The sequence below is a fragment of the Anarhichas minor genome, unplaced genomic scaffold, assembly GCF_050575085.1.
Source record: "Anarhichas minor isolate MPS153535 unplaced genomic scaffold, ASM5057508v1 ptg000149l, whole genome shotgun sequence".
Taxonomy (NCBI): Eukaryota; Metazoa; Chordata; class Actinopteri; order Perciformes; family Anarhichadidae; genus Anarhichas; species Anarhichas minor.
In genome coordinates, this window is record NW_027466595.1 from 49,713 (window position 1) to 70,000 (window position 20,288).

General features: G+C 46.3%; 1 protein-coding gene across 1 annotated transcript in view; it reads right to left on the reverse strand.

Moving 5' to 3' along the window:
- Window positions 1-351: 351 nt before the first annotated feature.
- Window positions 352-20,288, reverse strand: part of LOC142943679 (bromodomain-containing protein 4-like) — a 21,104-nt gene continuing 1,167 nt past the window's right edge. Inside the window, exons 2-22 of the mRNA XM_076085330.1 lie at window positions 19,678-19,752; window positions 18,781-19,012; window positions 18,602-18,694; window positions 17,907-18,044; window positions 17,692-17,824; window positions 16,219-16,520; window positions 15,488-15,865; window positions 15,250-15,378; window positions 13,673-13,906; window positions 13,233-13,486; window positions 13,044-13,144; window positions 12,579-12,836; window positions 10,786-10,887; window positions 9,868-10,218; window positions 8,909-9,514; window positions 4,659-4,753; window positions 4,370-4,460; window positions 4,014-4,147; window positions 3,735-3,925; window positions 2,396-2,624; window positions 352-1,899 (exon numbers count right to left, since the gene is read on the reverse strand). Coding sequence (XP_075941445.1) covers window positions 1,831-1,899; window positions 2,396-2,624; window positions 3,735-3,925; window positions 4,014-4,147; window positions 4,370-4,460; window positions 4,659-4,753; window positions 8,909-9,514; window positions 9,868-10,218; window positions 10,786-10,887; window positions 12,579-12,836; window positions 13,044-13,144; window positions 13,233-13,486; window positions 13,673-13,906; window positions 15,250-15,378; window positions 15,488-15,865; window positions 16,219-16,520; window positions 17,692-17,824; window positions 17,907-18,044; window positions 18,602-18,694; window positions 18,781-18,966 — 4,074 coding nt within the window. The 5' untranslated portion in view covers window positions 18,967-19,012; window positions 19,678-19,752 and the 3' untranslated portion in view covers window positions 352-1,830. The remainder of the gene's footprint in view (window positions 1,900-2,395; window positions 2,625-3,734; window positions 3,926-4,013; window positions 4,148-4,369; window positions 4,461-4,658; window positions 4,754-8,908; window positions 9,515-9,867; window positions 10,219-10,785; window positions 10,888-12,578; window positions 12,837-13,043; window positions 13,145-13,232; window positions 13,487-13,672; window positions 13,907-15,249; window positions 15,379-15,487; window positions 15,866-16,218; window positions 16,521-17,691; window positions 17,825-17,906; window positions 18,045-18,601; window positions 18,695-18,780; window positions 19,013-19,677; window positions 19,753-20,288) is intronic.

Sequence of the window (20,288 nt, forward strand, 5' to 3'; positions counted from 1 at the left end):
CGGAGACGAGAAGCAAAGAGACGAAGACGAGAAGCAAAGAGACGGAGACGAGAACTAAAGAGACGGAGACGAGAACTAAAGAGACGGAGACGAGAACTAAAGAGACGGAGACGAGAAGCAAAGAGACGGAGACGAGAAGCAAAGAGACGGAGACGAGAAGCAAAGAGACGGAGACGAGAAGCAAAGAGACGGAGACGAGAAGCAAAGAGACGGAGACGAGAAGCAAAGAGACGGAGACGAGAAGTAAAGAGACGGAGACGAGAAGTAAAGAGTCGAAGACGAGAAGTAAAGAGTCGAAGACGAGAAGAAGCCGACGATGTGAGGAGGAAACAAACAAGATTAAACGGTAAATTAAATATGAATAAAAGCATCTTTAATATAAAGTGAGGACACACGATAATAAATGAAGTCAGCACTCAATACATCAGTTTTGGCAGAAAAGATTTGAGAACAAGAAACCGAAACTCTGCATAAAAAAAGATTTTCTTTTCGTTTCTTTCTTTACAGTAAAATTCTACAAAAAAATGAAACCAGAGACGAACAGACGAGAATCCAGATTCTTCTTCTTCTCCTCGACTTCCTGGTCGTATATAATATATATATATATCCATGTATCTATTCGTATATATAATATGTATAATTAGCAGGGTATGATTGTTAGTTTAAGGCAAAGGAGACGTCTTAGACAAAGATGGCCGACCGAGTCCTGAGAACCCCCCCCCCCCCGCTTCAAATCCACTTAAAGGGACAGTTCACCCCCAAAAATAAAACACACAGTCCTCTCTGTCTGTCGTCTGTGAGTCCTTCCGTCTCTCTAATATGATGGAACGAGATGTCATTTAAAATGTATATATTTTATAGACACGAAGAAAAGAAAGAAAAAAATGCAGATCGACGTGGACTCGGATGTGTTCCGGTCTAAAGGGACGAGGACTCGGATGCGTTCCGGTCTAAAGGGACGAGGACTCTGATGCGTTCCGGTCTAAAGGGATGAGGACTCGGATGCGTTCCGGTCTAAAGGGACGAGGACTCGGATGCGTTCCGGTCTAAAGGGACGTGGACTCGGATGCGTTCTGGTCTAAAGGGACGTGGACTCGGATGCGTTCCGGTCTAAAGGGACGTGGACTCGGATGCGTTCCGGTCTAAAGGGACGTGGACTCGGATGCGTTCCGGTCTAAAGGGACGTGGACTCGGATGTGTAAAGCAGGTTTTCTGGGTCTTGAGTCCATCACGTCGGGACTATTTTCTCTCTCACAAACTAAAAATCACGGGGCAGAAGGAGGCGCGCTCCTCCTGGTGGACGTTGTAGTTCATGGTTTCATGTAAATGTGACGTCTGGTGCCATCAGATCAAAGAGAAGTAAACATCTGATCAACAACACTACAGCTGAGAGGAGGAACCAGTGCGTCTGGCTTTAGGGTGAACTGTCCCTTTAAAAGGAGGAACCAGTGCGTCTGGCTTTAGGGTGAACTGTCCCTTTAAAAGGAGGAACCAGTGCGTCTGGCTTTAGGGTGAACTGTCCCTTTAAAAGGAGGAACCAGTGCGTCTGGCTTTAGGGTGAACTGTCCCTTTAAAATGAACAAGTGATCGTTCTGGCCTTCAGAGGTTCATTCGTTAAATTAAATCTTCATCATTATGTCTTTAAATGTCTCATCATGAACACCAGGCCTGCTTTCTGTTTACTTTCTCTCATTCACATGACACAAGCCAGCTGTTTCAACTACTGAGAGAGAGACAGGTACTATCAACAGTGTGTGTGTGTGTGTGTGTGTGTGGGGGGGGGGGGGGGGGAAACCATGTGAGCCAGAGCATTGTGGGTAATATTCTCCCTCAGAACAGATTCTCCTCAAAAATGGCCATCAGGTCGCTCTGGAAGTTGATGTCGATGGTGTCGGCCATCTGCAGAGAAGAGAAGTTTAACCACGGTGAGTATGAGGTACTTCTGTGTATTACTACAGTAGAGTACTAGTAAAGTAAGGTACTTCTGTGTATTACTACAGTAGAGTACTAGCAAAGTAAGGTACTTCTGTGTATTACTACAGTAGAGTACCGGCAAAGTAAGGTACTTCTGTGTATTACTACAGTAGAGTATGAGCAAAGTAAGGTACTTCTGTGTATTACTACAGTAGAGTACCGGTAAAGTAAGGTACTTCTGTGTATTACGACAGTAGAGTACCGGCAAAGTAAGGTACTTCTGTGTATTACTACAGTAGAGTACCAGCAAAGTAAGGTACTTCTGTGTATTACTACAGTAGAGTACCAGCAAAGTAAGGTACTTCTGTGTATTACTACAGTAGAGTACCAGCAAAGTAAGGTACTTCTGTGTATTACTACAGTAGAGTACCAGCAAAGTAAGGTACTTCTGTGTATTACGACAGTAGAGATTATTACGTACCGCCTCTCTCCGGCGCCTCTCCTGCTCGCGGCGGCGTGCCATCTCCCGCTGGTCGATAGCGGGTGCAGAGGACGGGGGTGTGGCCTGTGGGGGCGGGGCCTGTGGGGAGTGAGTGGGCGGGGTGGAAGCCGGAGGGGTGGGGGCCAGAGGCAACTGTTGCTCCTGGCGACGGCGGGCGTCTTCTTGCAATCGACGAGCCTGCTCCACGGTGTCATCGTCATCACGGTTACTGGGTAACAAATACGATATCGTTCTATTACTCTGTAAATACTCAAGTCACAATATTATTACATTACAGTCATTTAGCAGACGCTTTTATCCAAAGCGACTTACAATAAGTGTATTCAACATCGGTGTTCAAGAGAACTACTAGTCACCAGAAGTCATAAGTGCATCTCCTTTAAACAAGCATCTAAGAGCATAAACCAGAGCAGAAGTACAGAAACAAACTAGTATGAATACAGTAAGTGGTGAGTGAAGGCTCAGGGTAGGCCTTCTTGAAGAGGTTAGTCTTCAGCCTGATGAAAGATGGGCAGCGACTCTGCTGTCCTGACGTCAGTGGGGAGTTCATTCCACCACTGTGGGGCCAGGACAGAAAACAGCCGCGACCGGGTCGATCGGCCGCAGGGACCTCTGAGCGACGGGGCAACCGATCACCCCGAGGCAGCAGAGCTAAGAGGTCGGGCGGGGGTGTAGGGCTTGACCATGGCCTGGAGATAGGAAGGAGCTGTTCCTTTCACTGCCCTGTAGGCTAGCACCAGAGTCTTAAACTGGATGCGCGCTCTTACGGGGAGACATCACAATACCTTGGTCACGATACGATATTATCACGATACTATCACGATACTTATGTCACGATACAATATCACGATACAATATTATCACAATACGATATTATCACGATACGATATCACGATACTAATGTCACGATACGATATTATCACGATACTTATGTCACGATACAATATCACGATACGATATTATCACAATACGATATTATCACGATACGATATCACGATACTAATGTCACGATACGATATTATCACGATACAATCACGATACAACATCACGCTACGATATTATCACGATGCGATATTATCACGATACGATACTATCACAATACGATATTATCACAATACAATATTATCCCGATACTTAAGTCACGATACGATACTTAAGTCACGATACTTAGGTCACACTCTACACAATCGATATCGTAGCTTCTTCAAGTTATATGGTAATGAAACCGTTAATATAACCGCGATACTATACTGCATAAATTTTTCCTTTTCCTCCCTTGCGTGGATACGGTCGACTCATCCTTCGTCCTCCCACCTACCGTAGCTTCTCCTGCTCCCTCCTGATCTGCTCAGCCTGAGCTTTCAGCTGCCTCTCCCTTTCTTCCTTCTCCCTGGCGGCCCGTCTGAACTGTTCGAAGCTGTCGCTGGAGGAGCGAACGGAGGAGGCCGGCGTGGACTGGGACCTCTGAGCCAGACTGGCCCAGGAACCCATGTTCTTTATCTTCACATCCTGGGAGAAGACGGAGAGAGTTGGATGGAAGAGGACAATAAAAACAATGCGGCTTTAATGTGATCATCTCACACTTGTATACACACACCTGTGTCTTCTTTGGAGCGATGGGAGTTTTGGGCTCTTGCTTAATTTTGAGGCCTTGCTGGGAACACAGTGGTGCCGGGGAGTCTGGGAGGCGGTGACCCGGACGAGAGCCGTCCAACAGCTTCGGGTCTGATCCTGAGGGGGACATGACATGAGGATTAACTATGAATATACAGTGTATGTATATATACACACACACACACACACACACACACACACACACACACACACACACACACACACACAGTATGTACCTTAAAGGGCCGGTGTGTGTGTACTTCTAATTGAACGTTGGCGTCTTTAGCTCTGCACGCGATGCGTCACACCACAGATAAATAAAAACAGTGGTGGACTCACTGTGTTTGTGTGCGTCTTGGCTGAAGGGCGGCAGAACTGGAGACTGGGAAGGTTTCTCTTCTTTGACTGTAACAAGGTGTGGCCTCTGGTCCTACAGGAGCAGACACACACGCAGCAAGAACAGTAATAAAACTACCACAGTTACCATTATCATCAGTTTCAGGGAAGCTCTTATAGATCTCATTGTAAGCTAAAAAGGTAAAAAGGAGACTTGTTCTCTAATTTTTCGAGAAAACCAACAAGTGAAATATTGGTTCCAAGTGTTTTCCAGGAGGCGGGGCTCACTCACATGTTTCTTGGTCTGAGAGGGTGAACCCATCGAGTGGACCTGAGACATCTGAGGAGAGTGAATCATCAGGGGAGACGGACTCTCACGCAGGCCACCTGGAAAAAACATTCCTCTATTTAATTCAATGTGACGTCTACAATATCTTCATGTCAGGTGGTCAGAGACACAACCCGTCACAATAAGTGTGGTGCTTTCATTTTGAAGTATCTTCTCGTTAGCATTGATTGATTTGACTTCTTCTTCTGTTGTGTTTCTTCTACTATTATTATGTCCACATTATGTTTATTGTTTTCTTCTATTTCTTTTGTATTGAACTGCTTTGCATCCTGTGTTTTCCTTTGGTCAAGTGTGGTTGTTTCTAAATGTGCTATTCAAATAGCACTTGACTTGAATGGAAATACTTTCAATGTTGGTTTGATTTTTAAGTTGTTGATTATTTCACTGAGTTTTAACCTCCAACAGCAGTGACTGATTCAGAACATTTGTTCCGACGTTTACTTCAAATAAGAGTCAGAAAGAAAAGAAACATTTGTGTAAATATGTTTTTGTTGTTCCTTTGATCGTCTTGGGGTCGTTTTAGGATCTTCTCTCACTCAAACTAAATAAAGAACTTCTCTGTATCTAGTCTGGAGCATTCTGCTCCTCCGCCTCGACTGTTTTTGAAAGGACAGGGAGGATTGTGATTGGATAAGAGAAGTGTTTTGTTCCTCTGTAGCAGAATGATAACGAGGAGTGGAGCCTGAGAGACAAGACTTTAACTGATAAGTTTTACTTTCCCAGAAGAAAAACAGCTTATTTTAGACCTGCAGGTGTTTGAAAAAGAAAGCTTTTATGTCTTCTTCACTCATGAAGAAAATGTGACAAACAGACGCATAAACAACCCCAAACAGACGCATAAACAACCCCAAACAGACGCATAAACAACCCCAAAGAAGACGCATAAACAACCCCAAACAGACGCATAAACAACCCCAAAGAAGACGCATAAACAACCCCAAACAGACGCATAAACAACCCCAAAGAAGACGCATAAACAACCCCAAACAGACGCATAAACAACCCCAAAGAGACGCATAAACAACCCCAAACAGACGCATAAACAACCCCAAACAGACGCATAAACAACCCCAGACGCATAAACAACCCCAAAGAGACGCATAAACAACCCCAAAGAGACGCATAAACAACCCCAAAGAGACGCATAAACAACCCCAAAGAGACGCATAAACAACCCCAAAGAGACGCATAAACAACCCCAAAGAGACGCATAAACAACCCCAAAGAGACGCATAAACAACCCCAAAGAGACGCATAAACAACCCCAAAGAGACGCATAAACAACCCCAAAGAGACGCATAAACAACCCCAAACAGACGCATAAACAACCCCAAACAGACGCATAAACAACCCCAAACAGACGCATAAACAACCCCAAACAGACGCATAAACAACCCCAAACAGACGCATAAACAACCCCAAACAGATGCATAAACAACCGCAAAGAGACGCATAAACAACCCCAAAGAGACGCATAAACAACCCCAAAGAGACGCATAAACAACCCCAAAGAGACGCAAAAACAACCCCAAAGAGACGCATAAACAACCGCAAAGAGACGCATAAACAACCGCAAAGAGACGCATAAACAACCGCAAAGAGACGCAAAAACAACCCCAAAGAGACGCATAAACCCCAAAGAGACGCAAAAACAACCCCAAAGACACGCAAAAACAACCCCAAAGAGACGCATAAACAACCCCAAACAGACGCATAAACAACCCCAAAGAGACGCATAAACAACCCCAAACAGATGCATAAACAACCCCAAACAGATGCATAAACAACCGCAAAGAGACGCATAAACAACCCCAAAGAGACGCATAAACAACCCCAAAGAGACGCATAAACAACCCCAAACAGATGCATAAACAACCGCAAAGAGACGCATAAACAACCCCAAAGAGACGCAAAAACAACCCCAAAGAGATGCATAAACAACCCCAAAGAGACGCATAAACAACCCCAAAGAGACGCATAAACAACCCCAAAGAGACGCATAAACAACCCCAAAGAGACGCATAAACAACCCCAAACAGATGCATAAACAACCGCAAAGAGACGCATAAACAACCCCAAAGAGACGCATAAACAACCCCAAACAGATGCATAAACAACCCCAAAGAGACGCATAAACAACCCCAAAGAGACGCAAAAACAACCCCAAAGAGACGCATAAACAACCGCAAAGAGACGCATAAACAACCGCAAAGAGACGCATAAACAACCGCAAAGAGACGCAAAAACAACCCCAAAGAGACGCATAAACCCCAAAGAGACGCAAAAACAACCCCAAAGACACGCAAAAACAACCCCAAAGAGACGCATAAACAACCCCAAACAGACGCATAAACAACCCCAAAGAGACGCATAAACAACCCCAAACAGATGCATAAACAACCGCAAAGAGACGCATAAACAACCCCAAAGAGACGCAAAAACAACCCCAAAGAGATGCATAAACAACCCCAAAGAGACGCATAAACAACCCCAAAGAGACGCATAAACAACCCCAAAGAGATGCATAAACAACCCCAAAGAGATGCATAAACAACCCCAAAGAGACGCATAAACAACCCCAAAGAGACGCATAAACAACCCCAAAGAGACGCATAAACAACCCCAAACAGATGCATAAACAACCGCAAAGAGACGCATAAACAACCCCAAAGAGACGCATAAACAACCCCAAACAGATGCATAAACAACCCCAAAGAGACGCATAAACAACCCCAAAGAGACGCAAAAACAACCCCAAAGAGACGCATAAACAACCGCAAAGAGACGCATAAACAACCGCAAAGAGACGCATAAACAACCGCAAAGAGACGCAAAAACAACCCCAAAGAGACGCATAAACCCCAAAGAGACGCAAAAACAACCCCAAAGAGACGCATAAACAACCCCAAACAGACGCATAAACAACCCCAAAGAGACGCATAAACAACCCCAAACAGATGCATAAACAACCGCAAAGAGACGCATAAACAACCCCAAAGAGACGCAAAAACAACCCCAAAGAGATGCATAAACAACCCCAAAGAGACGCATAAACAACCCCAAAGAGACGCATAAACAACCCCAAAGAGATGCATAAACAACCCCAAAGAGATGCATAAACAACCCCAAAGAGATGCATAAACAACCCCAAAGAGACGCATAAACAACCCCAAAGAGACGCATAAACAACCCCAAAGAGACGCATAAACAACCCCAAACAGATGCATAAACAACCGCAAAGAGACGCATAAACAACCCCAAAGAGACGCATAAACAACCCCAAACAGATGCATAAACAACCCCAAAGAGACGCATAAACAACCCCAAAGAGACGCAAAAACAACCCCAAAGAGACGCATAAACAACCGCAAAGAGACGCATAAACAACCGCAAAGAGACGCATAAACAACCGCAAAGAGACGCAAAAACAACCCCAAAGAGACGCATAAACCCCAAAGAGACGCAAAAACAACCCCAAAGAGACGCATAAACAACCCCAAACAGACGCATAAACAACCCCAAAGAGACGCATAAACAACCCCAAACAGATGCATAAACAACCGCAAAGAGACGCATAAACAACCCCAAAGAGACGCAAAAACAACCCCAAAGAGATGCATAAACAACCCCAAAGAGACGCATAAACAACCCCAAAGAGACGCATAAACAACCCCAAAGAGATGCATAAACAACCCCAAAGAGATGCATAAACAACCCCAAAGAGACGCATAAACAACCCCAAAGAGACGCATAAACAACCCCAAAGAGACGCATAAACAACCCCAAACAGATGCATAAACAACCGCAAAGAGACGCATAAACAACCCCAAAGAGACGCATAAACAACCCCAAACAGATGCATAAACAACCCCAAAGAGACGCATAAACAACCCCAAAGAGACGCAAAAACAACCGCAAACAATCACATAATGACATACGACTATAAATAGATGCAAACAAACCAAACTTGTGTCTCCTTGAATCTGTGGCTCATGTTCTTACGTAGGAGCTAGGAGGTTGAGGGCCCTTTACATGTCTGTCAATGTGTGTGGATGTCTATGTGACGTAAAACCATCATGTGGAACATGTGTTTAAAGTCTGACACATGAAACCGACCGGCCGGTCGCGGTGGATCAGCAGACACCGGTGGCCGTTGGATGGGTGCATCTCTATCAAGTATAGAAACGTGTTACCTGTTGAGAAAGGCTCTGCTTTGCTGCGAGGCGACGGCTGCTGCAGTTGTTGCTGCATCTGTTGAACCTTCTGCTGCAGGGCCACTCCCTTCTGCTGCTGCGACGGCGCCGTCTGAGGATACGGCTGGCGCACATGGGCGTGGCCTAAGCCGTGTCTCTGTGTCAGGGCGGGGCCAGATGTGGTCGCGGCCAACGTGAGCATTGTCGACATCAGCTGAGGGGCGCCCTGCGCAGGCAGGTGTGTGTGCACGTGTGAAGGCTGCGTCTGCAGCTGCGCGGCGGACCGAGCCTGCAGCGACTGCAAGAAGGTGTGAACTTGACTGAGGGGCGGGGTTTGAGAACTGGCGGGCGTCGGCTCGTCATCGTCTTCCAGCAGGGCGTGGGGAGGTTGCGCCGAGAGGGTTCCCAGGATGCCGTGCGACGCGGGCGATGATGGGACGCGAGGGCAGGGGAGAGTAGCGAGGGGTAGCGAGGCCTGAAGCTGGGGTGAGGAGGGAGGAGGCAAGGATGGGAGCGAGGACGGAGGAGGCTGTGAGGGTTTGGGAGGAAGTGGCGCCGCTCGGTTGCTCGGTCTCGACGGTTGCTGGGGAAGAGCAATGTGGATCGCTGCAACAACACCGAAGGAGAGAGAAGACAACATGAACAACCTGTTGCTGCAACTTTGAGTTTAACCTTTAAAATAAGACAGAAGCAGAGATAAAATAAATGAATGTTTATACAAAGAATAATGATGAATACTCTCTTTAACTCAGATGTGAGGCTGCTTTTATCTCATATACACGATAATAGAATAATCTGACGACGTCATTTTACAAATTTCATGTAAATGTATAATGACGACTATAATAAAGTTAAAGTTTACATTTTTTTTAAACTAAACAATCAGTTAACCAGAAACATAGTCAACAGATGAATAGACGAGTGATAGTCGTTATATCATAAAGTGAAGAGCGTCACACCTGGAGGAGCTGTGATGGGATGTTGGGTCAGGAACGGGTGCGTCTCGGTGGGCGTGTTTGCGGGTACGGCAGCAGCAGCGACGGTCGGATTGGGCTCGCTGTTCGACCGCGACAGGTGAGGGTTCATGAACTGAGCCAGAGGATCGAATCCAGAGCCCATCAGCTGGGACGAGTCCAGAGACGGGACAAGGGGAGGTTTGGACTGGACCACCTGAGCCTGAGGCTGAGCCTGAGTCTGGGGCTGAGGAGGGACCGGACCGGCTCCGGTACTGAGCGACAGGTGGTGCAGCCTCTTGGTGTCTCTGATGTCTTTGATAGTCGGGATCTTCTTCTGCAGCTTGGGAACCAGCCCTGGTGTATGACATAGATAATACATATGCTGAAGGACTACAGTCATGAATATCTTGATATTAACGGCTTAAACATCAGGGAAAGTCCCGGACTGACAGAAGACAGAACTTTACATTCTTTGGGTTTTTTGTAGTAATATAAAAAACAAACTGAAAAGGACGGTGAAGGATGTGAACTCTCATAGCAGCACGTCTGTGAACGCTCTGAGTGACTTTAGGTTCCCTCTCATAAGCACTGATGCAGTGTGTGTGTTCTTTTATTGTGAAAGGGAAGAACAAGCTGAGACGTGTCGCTGCTGTCGAGGTGGAACCGATAAAGACTTTTTCCCCGTCTTGGTTTTTAGACGACGGAGCCTCTGTGGTTTTATTTGACTTAATCAGAGCTTTGCAGATGTGACAAGTCACAAACATTCACTGATGAAAACATCCGAGAGAGAAGCTGGTCTGTTCAGCTTCTCTCTCGTCCTATGACCGCTCAAAGCGCTCCAACACTGCATGTCACTCACGGGACAAATCGATGAGAAGGACTAACAGAACTACAACAATAAAACGTTCCATTATCCGTTACCATTCTCAGAGTCGTCTTCACTGTCGGAGGAGTCGCTGCTGCCTGAAGACGAGGACCCCGTCTTCATCTTCGTCACGTTTGGCATTTCCAGATTCTTCTCTCCTGCAAACAAATCACAGATTCAGAGACATACGGCTGTGATACAAGTCTAAACAGCAATGATATCTGTGTGCATTGGACAGAGCCCCAGGCTAGCCGGTTCACATCTTTATGCTAAGCTAACCAGCTGCTGGCCGTCGTCTAACGGGCGGATGCGAGTAATATCACTGATTATCAGGAGAGCTAGTAACGTTAGCAGCACCGCTAACGGCTAACCAACGGAGGTTCACTTCAGTTACACTATGATGCCTTCAGGCTAACGCGAGCTCTAAACACATTATTATACATCATTAAAGATGAAGATAAAAATACAATCTTCTATTTCTTTATCATATTGTGTTTTTTTACGAAGAAAGAAACACTGTAAATAACATTTAGTGTTGTTGATGGTTTACTGACTTCAAAGAGTTTAAATATTGTGGATCCTTGTAGACCAGCTGATGTCATGAAACATCAGAGGGATCTGGATCATCAGCGATCAATAACTAGCATCAGAGATCTACAAGTTCTATTGGCTCTTTAGTTCTAGTGATCTGATCTCTGAGTTTTGTTTGTATAACAAACTGTTCACCCGAGTCATGACCCTGAATGTCTCGTTCAACCAGTAATTAAAGTGAGTGAAGCTTCACATGTCCTTCAGTCTGTAGTCTGAAGCTGTGAGACAGGATGAACTCGTCTGTCCGTCAGTCAACGAGTATACGAGGTACTTCTGTTTTACTACAGTAGATGAAGCGAAGTAATGCACTACTCCAGATTCCGATATCAGCTTAAATCAACGCTACATCAGTTTACACTCTGGTGGTTAACGTTAACCTTTATTTACACTCTGGTGGTTAACGTTAAAACTTTATTTACACTCTGGTGGTTAACGTTAACCTTTATTTACACTCTGGTGGTTAACGTTAAAACTTTATTTACACTCTGGTGGTTAACGTTAAAACTTTATTTACACTCTGGTGGTTAACGTTAACCTTTATTTACACTCTGGTGGTTAACGTTAAAACTTTATTTACACTCTGGTGGTTAACGTTAAAACTTTATTTACACTCTGATGGTTAACGTTAAAACTTTATTTACACTCTGGTGGTTAACGTTAAAACTTGATTTACACTCTGATGGTTAACGGTAAAACTTGATTTACACTCTGGTGGTTAACGTTAACCTTTATTTACACTGATGTTAACGTTACAACTTTATTTACACTCTGATGGTTAACATTAAAACTTTATTTACACTCTGGTGGTTAACGTTAAAACTTTATTTACACTCTGATGGTTGACGTTAAAACTTGATTTACACTCTGATGGTTGACGTTAAAACTTTATTTACACTCTGATGGTTGACGTTAAAACTTTATTTACACTCTGATGGTTAACGGTAAAACTTTATTTACACTCTGGTGGTTAACGTTAAAACTTTATTTACACTCTGGTGGTTAACTTTATTTACACTGATGTTAACGTTAAAACTTTATTTACACTCTGATGGTTAACGTTAAAACTTTATTTACACTGATGGTTGACGTTAAAACCTTATTTACACTTTGATGGTTAACGTTAAACTTTATTTACACTCTGGTGGTTAACTTTATTTACACTGATGTTAACGTTAAAACTTTATTTACACTCTGATGGTTAATGTAAAACTTTATTTACACTCTGATGGTTAACTGTCCACCTGTACCAACAGCCTACCTGACTTCTTCTTCTTCTTCTTGAGGCAGCTGGACACGTACTTTTCCAGCTCTCTCAGCGTGGACGGCTTCAACGTCTCAAAGTCTATCTCGATCTCGTCCGGGTTGGAGTTCTTCAGCGACGGCTCTCTCGTCTGGATGATGTGCACGACGCGGCCAAGCTTGTCTCCGGGGAGCTTGTTGATGTCCAGGCTCAGCTGGCGCTTCTCTTCGTAGGACATGGGTGTACACCTGTCGGAGGACACGCCCCCAAACACACCTGAGGGGGGAGGAGAGAGGACAGGAGGACACATGAGGTTAGAGGACAGGAGGATAGAAATAGATGTTTTTTTACACACACACACACACACACACACACACACACACACACACACACACACACACACACACACACACACACACACTAATTATATTGTATTATTTGTTTGGATGGACACAAACAAATAATCTTCTCTCATTTACATACCTGGTTCATCTTCTGCCTCCAGAGAGGCCGAGGGGACGAGCGGTGTCGGTCCAGGTTGAGGTTGAACGACCGGTCGACTGTTTTTAACTCCTTCTTTCTTGCTGCGATTGACAAAACGATGAGATTAGCTCCAATCATCAACACAGCTCCATCCCTTTCATCTTTTAAATCTCTGCCACCACAACCTACCTGGGCTTCTTCCTGTCCTTCTTCACCACCACGATCGGCTCCTTGCTGCTCTTCATCTTCTTGGCGGCGGTGGTCTGAAGTGTCACAGAGGGAGGAGGAGCCTCCACGGGTTCCTCTACTGCCGCCGCCATCTTTTTCTTGTGCTTCTCTTTCTTCTTCTCTTTCTCCTTCCTCTCTTTCTCTTTCTCCTTCTTCTTGGGTTTGCAGGCCGGAGGCTGAGAGAGTGCTGCCAGCTGTTCGTGGACAGCTTTAAGCTGGAGGACACAAACAATAACAAACACACACAGCGGTGGTCTTAAGAGACAAAAACAAGCAAACAGCATGCTGCACGTTTGCTTGACTCAGCGTTCACCCTGGTTTGGTAAAGCTGCTCTGCGTGGCCCACCCACCTTGTTTGAGTCTCATAAGCCTCCCTCCCCCTTCATTTTCCATCCTCTAACCTGTTCCTGTAACTCAGCCAATCGGTGTTGCCTTTCGTGCTCCGAGTCCGCCCCCGAGGACTCCGATTCGGAGGAGCTGCTGGAGCTGTCGTCTTCCGAGACGGCGGGAGGAGGCGGAGCTTGTCGAGTGGAGGGGGTGGGGGGGTGTTGGGGGGCCGACGATGGGGTAGGAAAAGGGGCGGGCTCCTCAGGCTCGTCGTCAGGCATTTTGGCAAAACGCATCTCGAACACGTCCTGTTGGGATGGAGGACGGCAGGAGAAACGGTGGTGAGCTCCACTTGAACCACAAACATATAGGTACAATAAAAAAAAGAGCATTTTGGAACTGGATGTAAAATGGAACCAGGTAAGAGTGTTTATCCATAAACACCTGAACATCATTGTTTCACAAGGAGTCAATTAAACAAGCTAATAAAAGACAAACCGGGACTCCTTAACCCGGGTATGAACCGAACAGTAACTCCTTAACTCGGGTATGAACCGAACAGTAACTCCTTAACTCGGATATGAACCGAACAGTAACTCCTTAACCCGGGTATGAACCGAACAGTAACTCCTTAACTCGGATATGAACCGAACAGTAACTCCTTAACCCGAGTATGAACCGAACAGTAACTCCTTAACTCGGGTATGAACCGAACAGTAACTCCTTAACCCGGGTATGAACCGAACAGTAACTCCTTAACCCGGGTATGAACCGAACACCAACTCCTTAACCCGGGTATGAACCGAACAGTAACTCCTTAACCCGGGTATGAACCGAACACCAACTCCTTAACCCGGGTATGAACCGAACAGTAACTCCTTAACCCGGGTATGAACCGAACACTAACTCCTTAACCCGGGTATGAACCGAACAGCAACTCCTTAACCCGGGTATGAACCGAACACCAACTCCTTAACCCGGGTATGAACCGAACACTAACTCCTTAACCCGGGTATGAACCGAACACCAACTCCTTAACCCGGGTATGAACCGAACACTAACTCCTTAACCCGGGTATGAACCGAACACCAACTCCTTAACCCGGGTATGAACCGAACACCAACTCCTTAACCCGGGTATGAACCCAACACTAACTCCTTAACCCGGGTATGAACCGAACACCAACTCCTTAACCCGAGTATGAACCGAACACCAACTCCTTAACCCGGGTATGAACCGAACACTAACTCCTTAACCCGAGTATGAACCGAACACCAACTCCTTAACCCGGGTATGAACCGAACACCAACTCCTTAACCCGGGTATGAACCGAACACCAACTCCTTAACCCGGGTATGAACCGAACACCAACTCCTTAACCCGGGTATGAACCGAACACTAACTCCTTAACCCGGGTATGAACCAAACAGTAACTCATTAACCCGGGTATGAACCGAACACCAACTCCTTAACCCGGGTATGAACCGAACACCAACTCCTTAACCCGGGTATGAACCGAACCGGTACTGCTGTGTATTATTACACCTCTAACATATAGAGCATATGTAGTGGTTTAAAAAGGTAGGGGGGGGGGGGGGGTAAACTGGCTGTGGTTATATAGTGTACATAATATTTCTTGATTGTTGATTACCTGTAGTTTGCGTGCCATGCCAACCACATCATGGTCTGGGGGATTGTACTTGTAACAGTTGGAGAACATCAACCGGACGTCTGCTGCAAATTCCTGAGCGTCTCTGTATTGCCTGTTGTCAAGCTTTTTCTGGAGGGAGACACCATGATCAACACCAATCCAACTTTTAAAATAAACGAAATGGAGGTAATGGAGTATTACTATATGTTGGGGTCACACACACATCCTGATAGATCACCTTGATGTTGCTGAGATCCATGGGGTGCTTGATGATGTCGTGGTAGTCGTGGAGGCTGAGGGCCTTCACGTTGACAGGTTTGTAGAAGGGCCATGCGTATCCCACGTGTTTCTTGGACAGCATCTCTCTGACGAGGCGAACGCAGTAACGCAGCTGCTCCTGACGCTTCTGCATCACCGTCACCGCCCCCGCCTCCGAACCGCCCCCCAGGTGATGCTGAGAGTCCGGCTGCGACGTGTCCTTTTTGGGCGTCTTGGACGGGCGAATGCTGTCCCGCCGCGGCGGCCGAGTCTCGGCAGAGACGGGGGAGCATTCGCTCAGCTGGTCGTTGGCTGTCGGTGTGGTGGTGTCAGCTTTCCTCTTCTGGCTCTTTCTTTGCTATTGGAAACAGCAGAGATCAGATTAGAAAAACCAGCTTGGTCAGGGATGCCTCCCCCGAAACCCGGTTCTATCGGTACTTCAGAAGTTAGGGAGTGAGACATCGTCGTTCTCTCTGTGTGTGTGTCTCTCTTTGTCTCCGGCTCAGTACAGCGTGAGACTCACATCATGATAAGTTTATCACAACATGTGACCAACAAGCAGAACATCAATCCGTTTGTGGAGCAGCCGTCAGGTAACGGTAGTGATGTTGGGAGTTTGATCAGAAAAAGAACCAATAAGAGTATCGATAAAATCTTACCGATACCCAGGCCTACATGTGATCAATGCATTGATCAATAACGGCTGCTTACCTTGATGAGGGCGGGGGGGCTCTGCAGCACCAGGTGTGTCGGGGCCGGAGGGGGGACAGATGTCACGACCTGGGCCAGGACATCCGGTGTTGAGAGGGGGAACGGAGGGCCCAGGTGGGGAACGTGGGAGGGGGGTGTGGGAGGCACTCGTGGGGGGTGGGACAGGGCGGGAGGGCCCTGGGGGGGGGCGGGTGGTGCAGCACGGGTCTGAGGGGTGACTGATGGGGAGGAGAAGCCCCGTGTGTGGGGGGTGGTGGAGGGGGACGAGGAGTCCTGGCCCGAGTCTGACTTAGTGATCAGACCTGAAGAGAAGAAGAAACAAAAACATGAAGAGATGACAGAATGTTTAACGAGAGACACGAAGGGTGTGACTCCTCCTATCGCCCCGTGTGGTGACTCCTCCCCTATCGCCCCGTGTGGTGACTCCCCTAACGCCCCGTGTGACTCCCTCTATTGCCCCGTGTGACTCCTCCCCTATCGCCCCGTGTGACTCCTCCCCTATCGCCCCGTGTGACTCCTCCCCTATCGCCCCGTGTCACTCCCTCTATCGCCCCGTGTGACTCCCCCCCCCATCGCAGGACCTCAGGTGGGAGCTTAACATCAGCTCCATCACCAAGAAGGCTCAGCAGAGGATGTACTTCCTGAGGCAGCTGAAGAAGTTCAACCTGCCAAAGACAATGATGGTGCACTTCTACACAGCCATCATTGAGTCCATCCTCTGCTCCTCCATCACGGTCTGGTACGCTGCAGCCACTGCCAAGGACAAGGGCAGGCTGCAGCGCATCATTCGCTCTGCTGAGAGGGTGATTGGCTGCAATCTGCCGTCCCTCCAGGACTTGTTCGCTTCAAGGCCTCTATCAGGACCAAGACCTCCATCAGGACCAAGACCTCACACCACATTAACAGTTTCTTCCTGTCTGTAGTCGGGCTCATCAACAAAGACCAGGACCCACTGACTCAGTTACCCCCAGGACAACCTCCTGCCGGTCAGTCCCCTGCACATCCCTTCATATTTAAACACACTCGACACTTAACATTTCACTTACTGTACATCTCACTGTTTATAATGCTGTTATCTGTTCGTTTGTGCACTTTATTTTATATTTTACTGTACATTTTAATGTTTCTATTTCTTGCACTGTGTTGATTGTTGTTAGTTTAATGTTATTCGCCGTCATGTCAGATTCCTTGTCTGTGCAACATACCTCGGCATTAAATGGTTCTGATTCTTCTTCTGTTACTCTACATTTGATGTATAAATGTATTGTGAGAACATTGAAGACTACTTTGACTGTGGCTTTACACCACATGAAATACTTCACGTGGATTGTACTGAACACACCTTTTGAAAAGGATTTTAAGTAAGAAGCAGCTCTGGTGGGCTTCAGTAGAAACCAGCGCAGGCGACAGGAGAACCGCGTGGTTCTGTTACAATTTAACTGACATCTTTAGGTCCACATCCTAAACTGGTACCTGGCTCCCGGTGGCCCCCCCGGCAGCCCTTAGTGACCACAGCGATCTCCGTCTCCTCCTGCGGCATCTCCGTGATCTTGTGGAGGAAGACCTTCTCCAGGGCCTCCGCCATCAGGACGATGTCATCGCCGGGCTACACACACACACACACACAAGTTCAGGAGCTCTGTTCATGAGGTGTGTCACCTGATGGTCACCTGGAGGTCTTGGCTCACCTTGTTGTAGATGTAGCAGTTGGTGAACATGGTGTTGAAGTCCTGGATGCACTCGTATGCGTTCCAGTAGTAGTTGTTCTCCAGACGTTTCTTGATGGTGCCCATGTCCATCGGGATCTTGATGATCTTGTAGTAGTCCTTCAGGAGGAGGGTTAGAAACTCATTCATTTGGCCGGCTGGAAGCAGCTAAATACCTCTTAGTCGTGTCGAGACATAATTCGTTCATGTTTATATATTCACAATTGTTTAGGGAAAATATATTTTGTGTGTTTATTTAATCAAATTTGATAAAACATATTAGAAAGATTGTTTTTACATTTATGACACAATGTCCATACTTGTATGAATACTTTTGGTTTATTTCTGTATAAAACCTCTCAGCTGAGGTTGTAGAGATGTGAAGACACCATGTAGCTCAAAGGGTTCAGAGCATCACACTAACATTCTTCCTCCAAACAACAACACACCGCAGGAGGAGAAGCTAGTGTGATGCTAACAGCTAATAACAGCTAACAGCTAATAACAGCTAACAACTAATAACAGCTAATAACAGCTAACAGGAACAGACTGAATGCACACTTCCAGGAAGTTTCTTCTTTCGGTTTTGACCACAGAAGAACTCCTGTCCTCTCTCTCCTCCTGTCCTCTACGTCCTCCTGTCCTCTACCCTCCTTAAACACAAACAGGTGACTCACAGGTAAACCGAGCTTGATGGCGTCTACGGGAGACTGGAAGGGCCACGCAAAGTGGTGTTTCCGCAACGTCTTCAGCACCTCTTTGAGGAGGAACTAAAGAATAAAAACAGAAATCTATGAAACTCAAACTCCAAACAGAGTTTACACACAATGTGAAGACACAAGCAGAGATGTGGTACCTGCAGCTGGTTGGTCTGTCGTTTGGGTCTGGAGGGGTTCCATATTTCGGGGGGCGGGACGTTGAAGGCCAGCGGCGGGGGGGCAGAGGGGAGTAGCTTCTGGCTGCTGCTGGAGGCCTCCAGTCCGTCTCCCATCACTGAGGAAGGTTGTAGAGACTGAGTGGACAGTTTGAGTGGATAGGACATGGTGGGGGGGCCCCCCCTCAGGCCATTACAGTCCTCACTCGACTCTCTGTGGGGGGGGGACAGCATCAACACCACTGTCACCAATACACAGTTTAACGTTAACCATCACAGTGTAAATAAAGTGTTACTGACTCAGTAGAACATGTGTTTCTAGTCTCTGATCATGTTTCATTGTAAACAACCAATCAGTGTTTAAAGCAACAGGAGGAGAGCTAGTAACGTTAGCAGCACCGCTAACGGCTAACCAACAGGAGGAGAGCTAGTAACGTTAGCAGCACCGCTAACGGCTAACCAACAGGAGAGCTAGTAACGTTAGCAGCACCGCTAACGGCTAACCAACAGGAGGAGAGCTAGTAACGTTAGCAGCACCGCTAACGGCTAACCAACAGGAGGAGAGCTAGTAACGTTAGCAGCACCGCTAACTGCTAACCAATGGAGGTTCACTTCAGTTACATTATGATGCTTTCAGGCTCTGCTCAGTGAACATGAGTACTGGCTGAAGGTACATTATAACGTTATCATGATGTGTTCACATGTCATCTGTAAAATGTAGTTTTGGTGATAAACTAGAATAAATCCAGTAGTTTGAAGGAGATGTTTTCACGTGAATATAAAATAGATATTAGAGATGACTTATGAGCTGTTTACCTTCTAATACGAGCTCTAAGCACATTATTATACATCATTAAAAATTGGTTCACTTTGACTCACATGTTTGTTGCTATGCAGCTGTGATCTAATCCAGATGTGTGATCATGTTCTCAGGTAGAAGAACGGGCGTCACACCTGAAAGAGACAAGAGAGAGGTGAGGTCATCAGAGTTTGTTGTTCAGAACCTGTTCGATATCACCTACACCTCCTGTTCTTTTTATTTGTAACCAGTTCATTTGTCGCCATCTTTTTTTTTCTTCTCACAACCAGTGAACAGGAAGTGACCATATCTGAACAAAGGAGGAGTGACGTAGAGACCTGTCAATCACTGTGTAGCCCCACCCTAAAGCATCCCCTGCTTTATGGTCTGTTTGACTCTAAATGGACCATAATGTACTAAATGAACATCATGCTGTATTGAAGAAGACTTGAAACTAGAGATTGAGACCATAAACTCATCAAACTGTATCTTGTCAGATGAAGATAGAAGTGTAAAAGTGAACCACATCGCAGTGCTAACGCTAGCTACAATGTGCTAAGCTAATGTTTAGCTTCACGGTAAACGTAGTGTCACTATTTTCACCATGACGAGCTCCAAACCCACTAAAACCAGCCTGAACATGAAGAAGAGAACAGCGGCCATGTTGGTTGTTTACGTTCACTGTGATCAT